Raw genomic sequence first — 18,249 nt, forward strand, 5'->3', positions numbered from 1 at the left:
GAAATAGGCTCAGAGAGATGAATTGTCTTGGCCAAGGTTACATAGCTGGTTAGTGGAAGGTTTGAGACTTGAACCTAGATTCTTTGATTCCAAGTTCCTTGATTTTTCTGTTGTGCCTTATTGCCCCATCTCTGTGCTGCTTTGCTGGGTAAAAGAACAAGTTTCTATATAGGTTTGAATTCAGGTTCCTTTTTTTGATGAATAAAGATGCATTATGTATCAACTGGAGCTATAGTCCTGTCACCATTCATCCATCATCAGTATTTCAAGTCAACAACGTTTATATAGAGCAAAGAATACTGAATCAGCAGTACTATTTCAAAGGGTTCCTTTAAGATTTTCTATATGGAAAGCACTACACAGGTTTCTGTGGGGAATAGAAAAATAAAGGACAGAATTCTTATCCTCAGGCGCAACTAACATGTAACAGATTTATTTTTGTATCAATAAGGAAAAAGGATCTCAAAAATTTTCATATCCTTTGAATCATTCCTTTTCTGGGATCTCTTCTAAAGAAGAAAATGAAAATGTAAATTTCACACAAAACATTTATTGGGATGTTATTTATAATAAAATGTGACATTTTGGCCATTAAAATGGATGATTATGAAGAATTAAATAGCATTGGAAATTTCTTATGTTATTGTGTTAACAAAATGAAATTAACAAAATGTAGGATTGTGTATGTGTAAGATTTCAACCAAGTAAACTGGAGTGCAGCAGGAAGGGAGATACGTAAAATGTTACCACGAGGTGGTGGGATGATGGACTTTTATTTCCTCATCTGTACTTTCCTGCAGATCCTACCTTTGCACATTGAGCATGTTTGCTTTTATAATCCAGACCATTAGGACTATGGAGGTTGAGAAGTAGTGGAAATCATGGTGTGGAAATCTTTTGGAGCCCAGTTAGAATTCTGTCTTCCCTAAAGAGCAGTCCTGCCTCTGGAAAACTGCCCTGGAATTTGGATTTGAATTCCATTCAATAGCTGTATGGCCTTAGGCAAGCTCCTTGCCTACTTAAGCCTCAGCTGCAGAATAGGGACACCAAGAGCTCCAGAGTTCTGAAGCAGGTCACAGCAAACAGTGACCTAGGGCTCACTGCTGCCAAGCCCTTTATCTACATTACCTCCCCAATTTCTCATAGCAACACGAATGAGGTGGAGGCCCTGATTATCCCTATTTTACCTCCAGAGAGGTTAAATCATTTATTCCAGGTCACAGAGTGCTGGAGTTTTGTAAATAATTATGTGAGATTCTATAGCTTGTGTCATTAACTATTATAACATACTGTCTCTCCAGGATTGTTATAAGAAATTTCAACAAGATAAACTATATAAAAGCACCCAACTCTGCCTGATACTTAGTAGGTGCTCAATAAATGTTTCTAAATGACTTCAGAGAGCAGATGGATCTAAAACTGACCCTTTCTGGGTGGGATTCAGATAGAGAAACCAAAACTGTGCCTTCCTGATAAACACTGGCAGGAAGCTGGGTCGTGATGAGTTTTATCTAAGCTAATAGTGCTTTGTACTTACATGCAGGGTGGTTTGTGCTATTTAACTGAGATGTCAGGTTTCAAAGGAGCTGGATGGATGAGCCCATAGATGCCTACAGATTCTGAGAAATAGAATGGAAAATCCTCATCCAAACCTCATTGGGCCTTGATTGCTGGGAGTGGACATGAGGATAGGATCGGAGTTGATAAGATTTATAAATGATGCCACTTGGAAAAATGGATTTTTTTTGGAGCAATAAGATGATTAAATCATGCTCTTTATGGCATTGATTGAAGGTCCAGTTCTGTTCTCGTTAGACCAACAGAGTTGCTCTAGTAGCCACCTGGCACCAGATTTTAAATAAAGGAAGGATCCCATTAGTTAAAGTATCAGAAGACTTTAAGACTTTTTCTTTTTTAATGAAAGAATCAGCAATTGATTTTATTTGGTCCCGATCTCATTGCAGAGTCTGTTGGAGCCATTTTCAAAACTGCTCAGCTTTGTAATTCAGAACGCCGTCTTTACTCTGGCCTACCTGGTGGAGGTGTGTGGTCTGTGTTACCGAGCTTTCACGAAGGTAAGTTTGCCTCCGTGTTTGTTCCCAGGAAACTGAAGACTGGCAGGAACATTCTTTCTAACCAGTGTCAATGCTTGTTAGGTTAGTTGCTTCAGTATAGTTAAACATGAGCAGTTCTACTGAGGTCAAATAAGTATCATTGGGAGGAAACACTTTATGCAAAAATATATATATATAAACTGTATCTTAAATATACACATTTGGAGAAATGAGGGTCATATGGTTTAGAAGAGAAGAGGTATTGTAAATGAAATGAGCCAGTGGTCTAAATGACCTCTTAAGGTCCTTTTCAAGTTCACCATCCCGTGATTAGTGGGCAAGCCATCACAGCATGTCATTTTTATACCCAAAGTAGAAAAATATCAGCTTGTCATTTATAAAATCCCGTAGAGTGCTCCTTAATTCTCATCACTTGTCTGTCTCCCCAGTTCTGGGTTCTTGGCCTCTGAGAGTGTAATCTCATCTTTTGTCATCTTGCCTTCAAAATGGTTTCTGTATTGCGTTATGTTTAGTCTCCCCTGGCCCACTACTGAGGAAGTGGGAAAAATACTGCTTGCCCAGGGCGCACACAGCCTCGTTGGAGCTGGGGGACGCTATTCTAACGGAAAGGCAGGGCCAACTGGGAGCATCTCTGTCCTTAAGAACAATGTGCAATGTTAACTCTTCCAATTTCCAAATGTTCCAAGTTTATTTTCGATGGGGTCTGTTTCTGTTGTTCCTTCTTGAACATTCAGAATATTCCTTTATTCATGTTGTCCATTTCTATAAGCCTTTTATTTTCCCCATTAAAAAAAATTAATTTTATATCAAGGTTTTCTATATATTTAAAATAATCTTGTCTTTTTTCTTACCATCTTGTGTCCATTCTGCCATGTTAAGTGTTCCATGATAATCTTCTCTTTAGTCTTTCTGATTATAAACTACTACTCTGCCTGGAACAATATGTTTTCTAACTATCCAAATAATCAGCATTTTTTTCTTCTTTCAAATCCTTCCTGAAAAATAACTTACTCCTTTTTTTTTTTTTGTCACTTAAAACAATAGATCCTCTGGTAGGGCACAGTACCAGAGACAATGAAAAGATATACAAATACAATGAAAAGAAGTCATTTTATTTCTTAATTTTCTTTATGCTTGGTTTGTTTAAATTATACATTTTTTAAGAGGAAGAACCGTAATGAGTTTGTGCTTTCAGTGCTGTGCACTATAGAGATTGATTACAGAGGACCTTCCATTATTTTGAAGTCAGGATATTCCTAGTTTTGAACATTCATTATACATTAAATGCCCTCCTAACCAGTCGTCACTTTAGTGGCCTCCCACTTCTGTTGTCATGTACCCATTTCCAGGTGTCCAACTCAAAATGACTATTTCTTGTAGAAAGCTTCAGTCTTAGGGTGTTCCCACTTTCTTCATGGGTAATGGGAAGCTTTTGGAAATAGTTTAAGAAAGAGCACTGTCTTATTGAACCTTCTCCCTTATTTAATCAAGAGAAAAGGCATGGAAAGGTAAGGGCTTTGGAGACTTCTCTTCCTGGCAATCTGGCAGTCTAGATAATTGAAAATTGTCCCACTTAAAACAATAGAAGTGTTGGACAAAATGTAATGAACATGATTTTAACTGTTTAGGTAATTTTGTAAAAATAAAAGGGGCAAAATTGGAGAAGAAATTGAGAACCAGAGTGGTAAGCATATAAGCTGATATTGTTGTAGCAGTCCTGAGGTAGGGGAGTTACTTGTCTTAGGAGCTTTGTGGCTCGAGTTTTGTTTTTTAGATTTGCATATATCTAATTTTATTTTATTTTATTTATTTATTTTTAGTTGATGTGTAGTCAACATACAATGTTATGTTAATTTCAGGTGTACACTGCATTGATTCAACAATTCTATAGATTACTTAATGCTCACCACAATAAATATATCTGTCATCATACAACATTATTACAGTATTATTGACTATATTCCCAATGCTGTACTTTTCATCTCCATGAATTATTTATTTTTATAACTGGAAGTTTGTATCTTTTAATCCCCTTTATCTGTTTCATGCATCCCCTCACCCTTTTCCCCTCTGGCAACCACCAGTTTGTTCTCTATGTTTAAGAGTCTGTTTTTTGATTGTTTTGTTTTTCAGATTCCACATATAAGTGAAATTATGTGCACTTTCTTTCTCTGTCTGACATATTTCACTTAGCCTAATACTCTGTAGGTCTATCTGTGTTGTCTCAAATGGCAAGAGTTCATTCTTTTTCATGGCTAAGTAATATTCCTGTGTGTGTGTGTGTGTGTACACACACATCTTCTTTATCCGCTCATCTATCAGTGGACACTTGCCTAGTGTAGATAATACTGCAGTAAATATAAGGGTACATATATCTTTTTTTGAATTAATGTTTTCATTTTCTTTGGGTAAATACCCAATAGTGGAATTACTGGATCATATGGTATTTATGTTTTTAATTTTTAGAGGAAGCTCCATACTCTTTTCCACAGTGGCTGTACCAATTATCATTAGTGACTTGTGTTTTAAATCCCACACAGAGAAGGTCTTGGGACTGTTTCAGGCTTGGAGTTGACTCTGAGTCATCCCCAGCAGAAAGTCAGAACCATTGAAAGCCTATACATTTAGTAAAAGGGTGATTTGGAAAGAATATATTCTTATGTAGAGGTGAAAAAGAATGGGATATGAGCCTAGGAACTGAGAAAGAGTTATAGTTTCCCTTGAGAATTAGTAAACATGAGCCTATCTTTGAACATATTTGGAGTGTGAATTTAAAATACCTACATGCTCTGTGAGTCCCCAGAACGAAAAGTCAAGTAACATTGATACAGAGCAGGTAATAGCATTGGAGTGTTTGGTAGAAGTAAGCTCAAGATCAATCCTCAAACCTCTCTGGATGGGTAGGACTTCAATCTAGGCCCAATAGAATTTCCAGAATTACAATCCTGATGAACATGGGTTTACAAACTAAAATTACAAAGCATGTAAAGAAGTAATCCACCATGAGGTAGAGCAGCAGAGTCCAAAAGCAGCAAGATTATTCCCCATAAGAATTTCCAGTATTAGGGGTGCCTGGGTGGCTCAGTCGTTAAGCATCTGCCTTCAGCTCAGGTCATGATCCCAGGGTCCTGGGATTGAGCCCCACATCAGGCTCCCTTCTCCCTGCTTTTGTTCCCTCTCTCGCTGTGTCTCTCTCTGTGAAATAAATAAATAAAATCTTTTAAAAAAAAAGAATTTCCAATATTAGAACTATGTGATAAAGGCTATAAAAACAACCTTTAAATGACAAGCATATAAAGGATGAAGGAAAACCTGAGAAGAGATCTAGTCACTTTAAAAAGAAAGGAAAAAAGAACAGGTAGGTGAGAACAAAGCAGAAATTCTACAGATGAAATAGGCATAAGGAACTCAGCAGACGGGTTAAATAGCAAATAAGACATAGCCGAAGAGGGAGTTGGTGAAATGGGAAGAGGATCAGAAGAACTTGCGCGGTATACAGCAAAGAGATGGAGATGAAGAATATAAAGAGAAGATTGAGCATCTACCTAGTAAGTGTTTCAGAGAGGGAAAATAGACTTTTTATAAATTGTAGAATTGCTGAAAGCCGTAATTGCTCTGATTCGGGGAGCACAGTGGTCCCTAAGAGTATTACAAATAAACTAATGTTTTACCTGCTCATGTCACAGTCTGTGTGACTAGGTACAGCTTGACAGAATAGCCAAGACAAATGAAACATTTTAAGAGCAACCAAGAGAAAAGACATTCTACAGATAGACTGACAACAAACTTTTCAACAGCACAGTGGAAGCTAGAAGATAATGGAAAAAAATGTCTTTAAAATTATAAGAAAAAAATAACTGTTTACCTGGAATTCTCTACCAGCTAAGCTCTGATTTAAGAGTGATGGCTAGGGGCGCCTGGGTGACTCAGTCGGTAAAAGCATCTGCCTTCAGCTCAGGTCATGATCCTGGGGTCCTGGGATCGAGCCCCGCATCGGGCTCCCTGCTCGGCGGAGAGTCTGGCCCTCTCCCTGTTCCTGTTCTCTCTCTCTCTACTTCTCTCTCTCAAATAAATAAATAAAAAATCTTAAAAAAAATGAGTGATGGCTAAATAAATCAACTATTAGGAAAATAAGAAATTTTCTAATATATTCTCAACTGAAACAAGTACTAAAAGATACATTACAATAAGAACAAAACTGAACCAAGAAGGAGTGAAATGTATGAAGGACTGATGCTCTAAGAAATTGGTCAAGTAGAGAACTCTTAAGTGATCATTGACAGTATAAAGCAGTAATAATTAAAATAATGACTGGGTGGATACACAAACAAGATGACGCTAAAATACTGAATAACTACAAGATGAGAGGAGTATGTGTAGTTGGGGTTTAGAGTTAAAGCATTCAACATATTATATAAATCTTGAAAAAAAATGAATCCAATAGTCCAATAATCATAATGAATATAAGAAATTTTTTTAAAAGATTTATTTATTTTAGAGAGAGAGGCAGGGGGAGAGGGGCAGAGGGAGAGAGAGAGTCTTAAGCAGATCCCAAGCTGAGCACAGAGCCTGTCTCAGGGCTCAATCTCAAGACACTGAGACCACAACCTGAGCTGAAACCAAGAGTCAGAGGCTTAACTGACTGAGCCATCCAGACGGCCCAGGAATTTTTGGATTTGATTTTTAAAATCCAGCTATGTGTTATTTATAAGAGATATGTCTAAAACACATCTAAAGACACTGTTGAAAGTGTGAAAGAAAAATAGTTTAAAAATATACCAGGAAATACTAATTAAAATAAAGCTGAAACCAGTAAACGGAATTTAAGTTAAAAGGTATTATTATAAAAAAGGTTGCCCTGTATTGATAAAAGGAACAATTCACTAGGAAAATGTGACAGTTCTAAAACTTGTGCAGTTAATAATACAGCCTTAATACATGTAAACCAAAAAATGAATAGAATTACAAAGAGAAGTTGCCAAATTCATACTCATAATGGGAGATTTTGACACATCTCTTTCAGTAATTAATAGATCAAGCAGATAAAAAATGAATAAGACTTACTAGATTTGAACAATATAATGAGCAAATTGAATCCAATAGACATATAAAGAATCTTGAATCCACCAATTTGAGAATGTATTTTAGAAAAAGCAGGGGCACCTAGGTGGCTTAGTTGTTAAGCATCTGCCTTCGGCTCAGGTCCCTCTCTCGCTATGTCTCTCTCTGTCAAATAAATAAATAAAATCTTTAAAAAAAAAAGAAAAAGAAAAAGCATATACATAACATTTGTAAACATAGGACAGGTAATAGACCACAAATAAAGTCTTTTATTTTATTTTAATTTTACTTTATTTTATTTTACTTTATTTTATTTTATTTTATTTTTTTAAGTAGGCTCCACACCAAGTGTGGAGCCCAACACGGGACTTAAACTCATGACCCTGAGATCAAGACCTGAGCTGAAATCAAGAGTTGGACGCTCAACCAACTGAGCCACCCAGGCGCCCCAGTCCACAAATAAATTCTTAACACACACTGGGGAATCTGTTTCAAAGAGACCAAGTTCTTTAATCACAATGCAGTTAAATTATAAATCAATAACAAAATCATAACCACATATAGGTGTTCAAGGGTGACCTAAAGAAGGCTCCACATCTAGGGGGACGCCACTTACATCTTAGACATACTACATTTTATGTGACTATTGAGGCAGGTGTAGAGATTTGGGGCCTCCTGGTTAAGTCCTAGAATAGCTGGGATAGGTACCCTGTACATAAAGCCACACCAGCTGAAAGGGCCTTAAACACACGGGGAACAGCATACGTGCACACATTCCTGGCACACACACGTGTAGGCAGCTAGGCCCTGTCCCAGCTACCACCCCGGGGACTGTCCCCTCTTGTCAGATGTCTAAGTCCTGGCTCCCTGCCAGATTCTGACTCTGACCGGTCCCTTTACAGGGGTGGGCTGTGTGTAGAATGTGTACCTGTGTGGTGCCGAGGGTGTGTGTGAGTGAGTGACAGGGCGTACACACACATGCAGCCAGACCTACCGAGTGCAGGGCCCTGGAAATGCACGCCATTTCTCAGGTTTGCAGGTATGTGTTAATATGTATGGATGTATCCTTTCTCAAATTCATACAAAGGTACTAATGGATTAATGGTGTCTGGGACCTGCTATATTTGGAAATTTGAAATATACTTTTAAATGATTCATACATCAAAGGAGATAAGAGAATTTGGAAAAATATTTGTAACGACACAAATATGAAAATACTACATTCTAAAATTTGAGATCTATAGCCACAGAGATATTTAGAAGAAAATGTATAGTCTTAAATACTTCTGTTGGAAAAAAAGAGAAATGAAATGAGCTAACAAGTCAAGTTGAAATAAGCATAACAGAGTAACTATAAGATGATTTAAAAGAAGGAAATAATAAAGATAAGAGCAAGAATTAATGAAATGGAAAACATAGCTACAGTGGAGGATCAGTACAACCAGAAGGGGGCTCTTGGGTTAGACTAATAAAATAGATAAAACTTTGGCAAGACTGATCAAGGGAAGCAGAGAAAAGGCCCAGATAAAGAATATGAGCAATGAAAAAGAGAATGTAACTCTAGACATATTAGAGAATTTGAAAGGAACAACTATATGCTAGTAAATCTGAAATCTTGGACAATAGGGACAATTTTCTAGAAAAATGTAACATACGACAACCAGGAAAAAAAGATGGCTAGGCCTAAATGATTAAAAAAATGGAATCACTAATGAGTAACTGTTGCAGTTTTAAAGATGACTTCTATTAAACACTGAAGGAACAGAGTGAGCTCTACTTTGTGCAAACTAATAGAGACTCGAAAGAAGGGAGAGCTTCCAACATCTTCTATGAGGCCAGTAGAATCTTGATCCCAACCAGACAAGGGCAGTGGGAGAAAGGAAAATTACAGGCCAATTCTACTCCAAAGGTATAAATATTCAGGTTGAATAATAGCAAATTAATGTGTCAAAAAAATAAAGCCTCATGGCCCAGTGAGGATTTGCTTGAAATATAAGAATGGTTTAAATATTAGAACATGGATTTATGTCACCATGTTACCAGGATAAAGGTGAAAAATGTGTGTCATTATCTCAGATACAAAAGAAGCATTCTATATAACTCAACATCCATTTGTGATAACTCTTGTCAAACTAGGAATAGCAGGGAACTTACTTAGCTTGTTATAGGGTGCCTACCAGAAACCTCTGGGAAACGTTATACTTACTGGTGAAATGCCAATGTGGTCCCTTCAAAATACTAAGTAAGACAAGAATGCCCATTATCACTGCTTCTGTTCATTATGGTCCAGGTGTAGGTCCTCAATTCAGTAAGATAGGAAGAAGAAATCAAATGTATAAGGATTGGAAAGGAAAAATAAAACTCTCACTTTCCATAGATGATGTAATTACAAATGAACTGAAGAAATGTAGACATCTTTTTATAACTGTTGTGAGACAGCTCAGCAAGGATGCTGGTTACAAATGAATACCCAGGAATCTTCCACCTTTAATATTCGGCTAAAATGATTACAAAATATACTTTAAATGTATTTAAAGATGTCATTTATTGTGTCAACAAAGAATAAATCTAACAGAAATGTGCAAGAACTTTATGGAGATAACCAGAAAGTTTTATTCGACAACATTAAATAAATGGAGACAGACCTCATGTTCGTGGATGAGGATCCAGCATGATAAAGACAGTTAATTCTCACAAAATAACCTATAAATTTAGTATAATTTTAATAAAAATTTTAGACTTCTCTCCTGATAATAATGGGCTAGATCATTTGAACCTATCTTCCCACTTAAAAAGTTAAAAAAGAAGCGAACAGAATATTTTCTGCAAACTTCAGTGCATCAAAATGCTAACCAGATATAGATGAATCACCAGGCTAAGATCTGGGAGAGCACAGAAGGGCAGAGATGTGACTGAGAGGCTGAGTTGCAATTCTGGAAGATCCAGGAAGGGAACAAGAGTCAGAATCCAGGACCTTTCAATAGCAGGGACTCGGTCTGATTCTGCACAGGACCACAAAGTAAAGATAACCCAGAGATGAAATCGTCCTCACACCAATTGAGCTCAGTGTCACACCCTCTGGTGGCCCAAGATAAGATATTACAAGGCTTGTGTGTTTATTAAGGTAACCCTGGACCAGGCTAGTGCTTCCAGGAAGCTGGCAAAAAGCAGAGAGCTCTTTGGATGAAGAGAACATTTCAAGCCTCGAATGATTTCTAGAAATAATTATTTATTTATTTATTTATTTATTTATTTTTTAAAGATTTTATTTATTCATTTGACAGAGATAGATACAGCGAGAGAGGGAACACAAGCAGGGGGAGCGGGAGAGGGAGAAGCAGGCTTCCCGCAGAGCTAGGAGCCCGATGCGGGGCTTGATCCCAGGACTCTGGGATCATGACCTGAGCCGAAGGCAGACGCTTAACGACTGAGCCACCCAGGCGCCCCTAGAAATAATTTTTTAATAAAACTTTCAGCACGCAAAGATCATTGGATATACAAGAGGGCAGTATACCATGAGTAAAAATGAGGAGAAAGAAAAGAAAGTAGATCCGGTTACTTGGTTATGATCAGGAAAGGGCACAGAGCAGGCTTCTGAGGTGCTTGCGATGTGCTTGCTCTTTGACCTTGGCGTTCAGACGATACGAGTCCATTTTATCTGCACATTTGTGTCTTATGTACTTTTCTGCATGTGTGTTGTAGTTGGCAATAAAAAAAAACTTACAAAATTGAAAATGATCCCATGTTCTATTAACAGGAGAACAGATCAATGAATTCCAGTGTGTTCATATAATAAAATATAATTAAGCCATTTAGTTAAAAGAACTAGAGCTACATGTATCAATAGGGACTAATTTCAAAAATATAATGTAGTGAGAAATTATAAGTTGCAGAAAGAGATGCACAGTATGATACTGTAATAGAAAGCTCAAAATAGTGACTACTTCAAGGAAGGGAGAAAGAAAAGACAGCACCATATAGGTGGTTGCAACTGTTTCTGTGATTTTTTTATTTTTTGAGATAGCAAGCACATGAGTTGTGGAGGGAGGGGCAGAAGGAGAGAGAGGGAGAGAATCTTAAGCAGGCTCCAAAGTGTGGAGCCTGATGTGGGGCTTGATCTCACGACCCTGAGATCATGACCTGAGTGGAAACCAAGAGTCAGACGCTTAGCCAACTGAGCCACCCAGGCACCCCTCTGGGATGTTTTATTTATTGTGAAAAATGTTAAATCAACATGTTGCAATTTGACAAAGATGGGGGGTAGTACATAATATACTCCATCTCTCTATTTTTCTGCATGCTTTAGCAGCACATTTGAAAAGTGGGTTCTTTAGAGAGGATACGAGACCCTGAAAATAGCTATATATATTTTTCTCTAAATAAATCATTTTCTTTTGGAAATAATGCTTTTCGATTTGTTTAATTTCTGCATTTCTTGGAACTTACCATTTCCTGTGAACAAGAACCCAATCCAGTGGTTTCAGTATTTAAGAGATATCCTATCTTTTTCTTATCCGTTGAATGATGTGTTCTCGGTGCTTCTATAAACTCATTATGCACACAAAAATGCCCTTTAAAGTTTTTTCTTTTTCGTTTGAGTTTTATTTCTTAAGGACAGGTCATTATGCATTTTCAAATACTGGTTTTCATTTCCAACCTGTGAATCTTTTGGAAGCTCTTTTGACATAGATCTGTTCTAACCGAGTTTTTAGACATAGCTTACCTTCTTCTCTTTTGTTCTGTTTAGGAGCGGGATAAATTCTACTTGTCTCGTAGTGTTGTTCTGGAGCTCCTGCAGGCCCTGAAGCTCAAATCCCCTTTACCAGATACAAACCTCCTCCTGCTTGTCCAGGTGGGCTTCTGTGTTGTTTGTAATACTTTCCACAAGATCACCATGTTTGGAAAAATTAAGAAAGGTGTGGAGCATATGCACAAATCGAATAACTCCTCCCAGAAATGAGAACTAATCTATCTTATATGAGCCATGACCGAAGTAATATTATGCCCTTGGCACTTCCACTGGCTAAGAAAGACAGAAAGGGAGCATTTATTTTGTTCCTACGGTGCAGCTAGTGCTGTGAGGGGCCAAAGAAGAAGGGGACACTGATTTCTGCCCTCAAGAAATTTACACCTGGTTAGGTCAGAGGGCAACTCATGAATGGCTACCGGAGCTGGTAGGGGACTGATAAAGCCACAAATGGGGGACTAGGCTGAGGTCTGGTTGCAGAGTCATGTCCATATGGATGGGTCGCCACATCTCCATGAAGCAGAATTGAAGGTGCCCGACCACAGACAATCAAGTGGCAGGACGTACGGAGTCCAGCCAGGGTGGCAGGTGGAGGTGAAAAGCACCAGCACCCATAGGAGCCCCGAGGCAGAAGGGCTTGAATGCATACAAAGAAGGTTCTGGAGAACTTACCGAGTTAATGCTTTTGGCTGTAGGGTTGCTGATGAGGGGCTGAAACCCTCCATCCCTGGCATCCTTAGCTCAGCATCTTAGACAAGTGTGCAAGTTTTTATCACACATGATAGGCTCTGACTAGTGCTGTGAGAGAGATATATATAAACAAAGTCCTGGTGGGGAGTTAAGAGCAAGAGGCATCCCATCTCATATGATGTGAAATCAGGGAAGACTTCATGAAAGAGGTGGCATTTGAGCTAGGCCACCAAGGACTGGTGGGTGTCTTTTATGAGGTTGGGGTTCAGCACCAGGGGCTGACTGGCTTTAAGCAATGGGGGGAGGCTTTAACAGGAAGGTGGAATAAATTTAGGGATAATGACCTGAGGATGAAGTTGAGAAAAGCAGGCTGGTATGCTAGAGAAGTTAGCAGGGGATCAGGTAGACTGGGACCCCACCTCATACTCCAAGGCTAGACTTAAAGACGTGGCCATGCACTACGCCTGGGACCAGGGTATCATTCAGACTGGCTTTGTGCAAAGTGCTCAGGAAACGAATCACAGCTGTTTTATTTCTTCCTGATGAGCATGAAGACCAGTCTCAGAGTCTGGGCCTACAAGGTTGAGGTTAAATGACCAGGGGACAATGGGAGCTTGATATCAAAGAACTAGACAAGTGTCCCTGAATCTTAGGTACCTGGGGTGCCATTGGGAGAGATGAGGGAGAAGGAAAGGTCATAAGCATGGTGTGCCAAGCAGCATGCTGGGTGCTTTAATCCTCCCCTCACTTACTCCTTACAACCATGGGAGGTATTAGTTCTGTGTCGCAGGTGAGAGACTGGGGCTCAGGGGGGTTCAGTGACTTGCCCAAGACCACACAGCTGACATAAGTGGTGTCCGCATCCACCAGGGTCTACTCAGTGTGGAGCACAGCCTCGTCAGGCTCCTGGCCCCTCTCACCTTGACAGCTCCTAGCTGTTTGTACTGCCTTCCCCTCTCTCCACACAAATGCAGGCTTCTGGCCTCTGGCTGACTAAAGGAATTTTGCTCAAACTCTGCTTTTTATCAGGTTACTCCCTACACTGAAAACCTGCACTGACCTGAGCTATGAGGTCTTCCATCAGCTGGTGCCGTTGACTATTGACAAATAGCCACATTGACTATTCAGTAGTATCTCCCACTACAAATATTTACCAACCACCTGTGTCGGGCTAGGTTCTGGGGATATGGCGGTATAAAAGACATAAACCCTATCCCAATAATGTGCTAACCACTCTACCGGAAGTGTGCACGGAATGGAAAGTGCTAGAGCAGAGGGGGTGGCCGGCTCAGCCTGGGAGATGGAGGAAGGCTCAGTAAGCCAGTCAGAGCCCTGAACCTGGCCCAGGTGCTGGGGAAATGATTAAGCCATTGCCCCTTCCTCCCGGGAGTTTACAATCCAGTGGGCGAAGTTGACATGTAAGCAGACATTTCCAACACAGGGTGATGGGTACAGTTGCAGAGGTGCGCACTGAGTAAGGAAGTGGTGTGGAAGAGGGACTGTGTGGGCATTGAGGTATGTGCAGAAGTTTAGTTTCCCTGGGAGACGAGGAGGAACAACAGTTGTCCCTTAGCATTTAATATCTACTACTGGTCTCCCTCCTCCCCCACCACAGACTCCTAATCCCTAGAACCAGAATCGAACGTTTCTCAAAGGCATGAGATTTAGTGAGAAGTTGGTGTGCTCTCAGTGAGCCCTAGTCTGGCTTTCCGGGGCACCCTGAAGCCCTCTGAGAGCACTGATCGCTGGCCAATGCCAGCAATGAATATCGGGCATGATGTAGCAAAACAAAACGGCTCGCATTGTACCAGAGCGCTAGACAACCTAAGAGGAAGACGGAAGACAAATCATAGCCAGGAAGTACCCATGTTCTTAAGGAGGGGCTGACTTTGAAGCTCTTCTGGGGGATTGCCCCTGGCCAGCCCCTCCTACTTCCGCTGCAGCAGCTTCACTGCTTTTGAGTACAAGCACCTTGGACACAAACCGACCATAAGGGTGAAAGGGATCCATGCTAGTTTGGAGAAGAGGGCAGGTGGACTGGGCTTAGGGGGAAAGGCCCATGAGGGATTTAAGCTAGCAGGCTGACAGTGAATGGGAGTCACTGGCTTCTTATCAACCACCTGTGTTGGGTTAGGTTCTGGGGATATGGCGGTATAAAAGACATAAACACTATCCCAATAACGTGCTAACCACTCTACTGGAAGTGTGCACAGTATGGAAAGTGCTAGAGCAGAGGGGGTGGCCGGCTCAGGTGGTGGATAGTGTTCCAGATGGGCACCTGCAAACAGCCTAGGTTTCCAGCCCTAATAGTGCTTTCCTGCTTCCCTCGGAGAACGTTCCCTTCATTGCCCTCAGTCTTGAGCAGAGCTGATCCGTCTGGCTGATCTTCTTGGGGTCTAGCACCCCATGCCATGACTGCTGCTGGGGGCTGGTTTTCTGTGAAGTACGTTTGTCAACCCTAATAAGCACTTGTCACAAGACAGCAAAAGAACACTGACAGTTTAAATTGCCCATTGCTTAAGGAAACCATGAAAACAGTGATTAGTGCATCACAACTAGGTGAATAAATAAAAACAAATTAGCTTTAGGAATAAAGAAGCCCCAAAGAGTAGATTGCTCTGAATGTGTTTTTTGGAGTCTCATATACCATTTCAAATAAATACCATCTTCATCTTTTTAGAACAAGTATGTATTTATCATGGAATCATTAAATGTTAAGAATCAAGTTGTAAAATTATTTAACTTGGAGAGGTATTTTGGAGACACTTTGGGGTCATGCCCATGAGAAACGACTTTATGAATAATGTTTCAATCTTCCTGATGAAAAAATGTTAAACAGTACACCATTTTGAAGTAATACATTTTTGTTCTATATACTCTTAGAATAAACCATTTTCATTACTGAGAGAAATTAAAGAAGCACACTTGAAAAAACAGAGGTAGTTTCCTTATCTGCCCAGTGGTTCCTCCTTAGCCAAGGAGAGAGGTCCTCCATGGGGCCCCTCATGGGCTGAGGGAGAAGCATCTTTTGTCTCTATGAATAGGACATCTTTCTGTAGGTTTTCCCAGTTCCTTTATTTCTTGCCCTTGACTGCAGGGTTCCTGCAGGTGTTCTCTGGACGATGGTGGAGGTGATAGCCTGTTGTCTGGTAGCTTCTCTTAGACCAGAGAATCTAGTCTGGAGTCTGAGAGAAGCTTTCATCCTTACTGAAGGAATATCAGTTCCTGGCACCTGGAAGACCAGGCTCACAGTACGGACAGATAATCTGTCTGGGGCCAACAGTGACTTCCTCTACAGATATCAGCAACCATCATCTGATAGTGGGAGTGGTTTTGTTTAACTGAAAATGCAACTTGGAAACAGAAAGGAAAGAATCCATTGGAATGAAAAACTCCCCCAGGGATCCATCCTGAATGACCCCTGGCTGCATTAGTGACAGAGTCAGTTGCTCAGGCCTTGGGTTTTCCCTTCATTCTTCCCTCCCACAGGGACCACTAGGGTATTTTCATTATTGTTTCTCTAATCATGGACTGGATAGATGAGTTCACAGACATGGAGCCTTTAACATTCTTCTCATAGATAGATGATATCTTTGTTGTTTACCACGTACTCTGCCCTTAAAGAACAATGGAACATTTACCCAAGGGATGTGGGGCCACCCAAGTTTTAAATGGTTCAAGGTAGGGTATGTACCAATTGGTTTTTTAATTCTTAGAAATTCCTTCTGGAGGCCTGGTCTCATGGGAAATCTCCCACCTGCTCACTGTGTCGTCTAGCCATGGCTCCTAGTACTTATTTTGACTTGTGTATCAGGTCAGGAGTCCTTAGATGTGCAAGTGGATTCTTTTTTTTTTTTTTTAAAGATTTTATTTATTTTTTTGGCAGAGAGAGACACACAGCAAGAGAGGGAACACAAGCAGGGGGAGTGGGAGAGGGAGAAACAGGCCTCCTGTGGAGCAGGGAGCCCGATGTGGGGCTCAATCCCAGGACCCTGGGATCATGACCTGAGCCGAAGGCAGATGCTTAACGACTGAGCCACCCAGGCGCCCTGCAAGTGGATTCTTTACTTTTTCAAGAAAAGAGGCTCGGAGATAGGAAAGAATTTGCCAAATTGAAAAAGATATGTGTGTTCTTCAGAATCTAGATTGTCGACCAGCAGGGCATAGTTCTTCAGCACTTTGGACAGGTGCCCTATCTTGTTTTCATTCAGACCCGTGGACATTTTTGCTTTCACCAGCAACCTCTTCTTTTCCGCTGGTCGCCTGTAGATAGCTTATGTGTAATAGGTTATTATAAGTGTTCTCTCGCTGGGATTAAAGCAGAGTCTTCATAATAGAGTGGTAACTCATTAAAAGCCTCCGTAAAGGCTATATAAGCCCAAATCAAAAAGCATTTCCTCAACTCCTGTTATGTGTCAAGAGTAGACATTCTGCTAATTTGCATGTGGCTCTCCCACTGTGTGGGAGATACCTGCACAGTCTAGCGTGAGAAACCGTGTGGGTGAAACATTCACTTTTAAAGATAGGTTCGTGGTGGGCTGGAGGACAAAGACATGCGGAGGGATGGCTGTTGTCTTTAAGTCACAGATTACTGTTGACGTGGGGTTATTATTATTAGTTGAGTTACTAATAATCTGATCACTCTCTGGGTGAGAGGTGGAGATATTATTTTGAGTCTCATTTTGATAATGAATTTAACAATGGCACATAATAGATGTCGTGTTTCTTTTGTATTCTTTTGTGTTCGTGCGGGAGTGCATGTTTCATTAGGCATATTTCTGTCTCAAAGTATGGAATTCTTCCCTCTGCGAAAAACATCCTTTCCCTCTCTGGTCTTGGTTATATCTTTATATTGTGAACAATTCTGTACAATCCGAATGGGGTATTGCAGTTCATGGTTGGCAGCTGTGTAAAAAAACAGAAGCATTTATTAAGGTTTTAGTTGTACATATTATGTGAAAATTACACTGGATTTATTTATTTTTATTTTTTAAAAAACGTTTTTTAAATTTTATGTAAACTCCACACCACACATGGGGCTTGAACTCACAACCCCGAGATCAAGAGTTGCATGCTCTACCGACTGAGCCAGCCGGGCGCCCCCAAAATTACACTGGGTTTAAAGGCATTGATAAAAAACAAATGGTAGATGGGTGATTTTTGATTAATTTTGACCTCTAAGAGTTACTGCAAAACAGACATTTTAACTTGACCTCCCATCGAGGACGTGATATGACTGACAACCTACTTCCATGATGCTACTCGTTCAGCTTTGCTGAATATGGGAGGCGAGAAGGGCTTCTTCTGAAGGGAGATAGAGACATTGAAGTTTTGCTTCTCCACTGATCTTCTCTTGCTCTCAAGGGCACAGCCAGGCCATGGAAGCACACATTAGGGGGCCATAGGCCTGAAACCACCGCAGAGCATCCTCTCTGTCTGAGCTTCCCTTCCCTCACACTTGTATGTACTTCTGTCCTCCCCCGGGCTTTTGGCTCTCATTTCTGCTGTAAAGAAATTAATTAAAATGTTGGTATCCTGACAGAGGTTTTGAAACTCAGTTCTAAGTAGTTTGTCTTAGATTGCAGACTCAGATAGCTTTTGAAAATACATTTTATGGGAGAACATGCAGTATCTGCCAGAAGGTTGGAACTGTTTCTTCTTTTGACCATGTACTTC

At 40.2% G+C, this 18,249-nt stretch overlaps 1 protein-coding gene across 14 annotated transcripts in view; it reads left to right on the forward strand.

The window, feature by feature from the left end:
* UNC79 (unc-79 homolog, NALCN channel complex subunit) overlaps positions 1-18,249 on the forward strand; it is a 237,325-nt gene that overhangs the window by 190,220 nt on the left and 28,856 nt on the right. For all 14 annotated transcript variants that reach the window (XM_032405836.1, XM_032405840.1, XM_032405835.1 and 11 more), the window contains 2 exons: positions 1,965-2,075; positions 11,884-11,988. In XM_032405836.1, the coding sequence (XP_032261727.1) occupies positions 1,965-2,075; positions 11,884-11,988 (216 nt within the window). The remainder of the gene's footprint in view (positions 1-1,964; positions 2,076-11,883; positions 11,989-18,249) is intronic.

The sequence above is a fragment of the Phoca vitulina genome, unplaced genomic scaffold, assembly GCF_004348235.1.
Source record: "Phoca vitulina isolate PV1807 unplaced genomic scaffold, GSC_HSeal_1.0 scaffold7, whole genome shotgun sequence".
NCBI classification, from domain to species: Eukaryota; Metazoa; Chordata; class Mammalia; order Carnivora; family Phocidae; genus Phoca; species Phoca vitulina.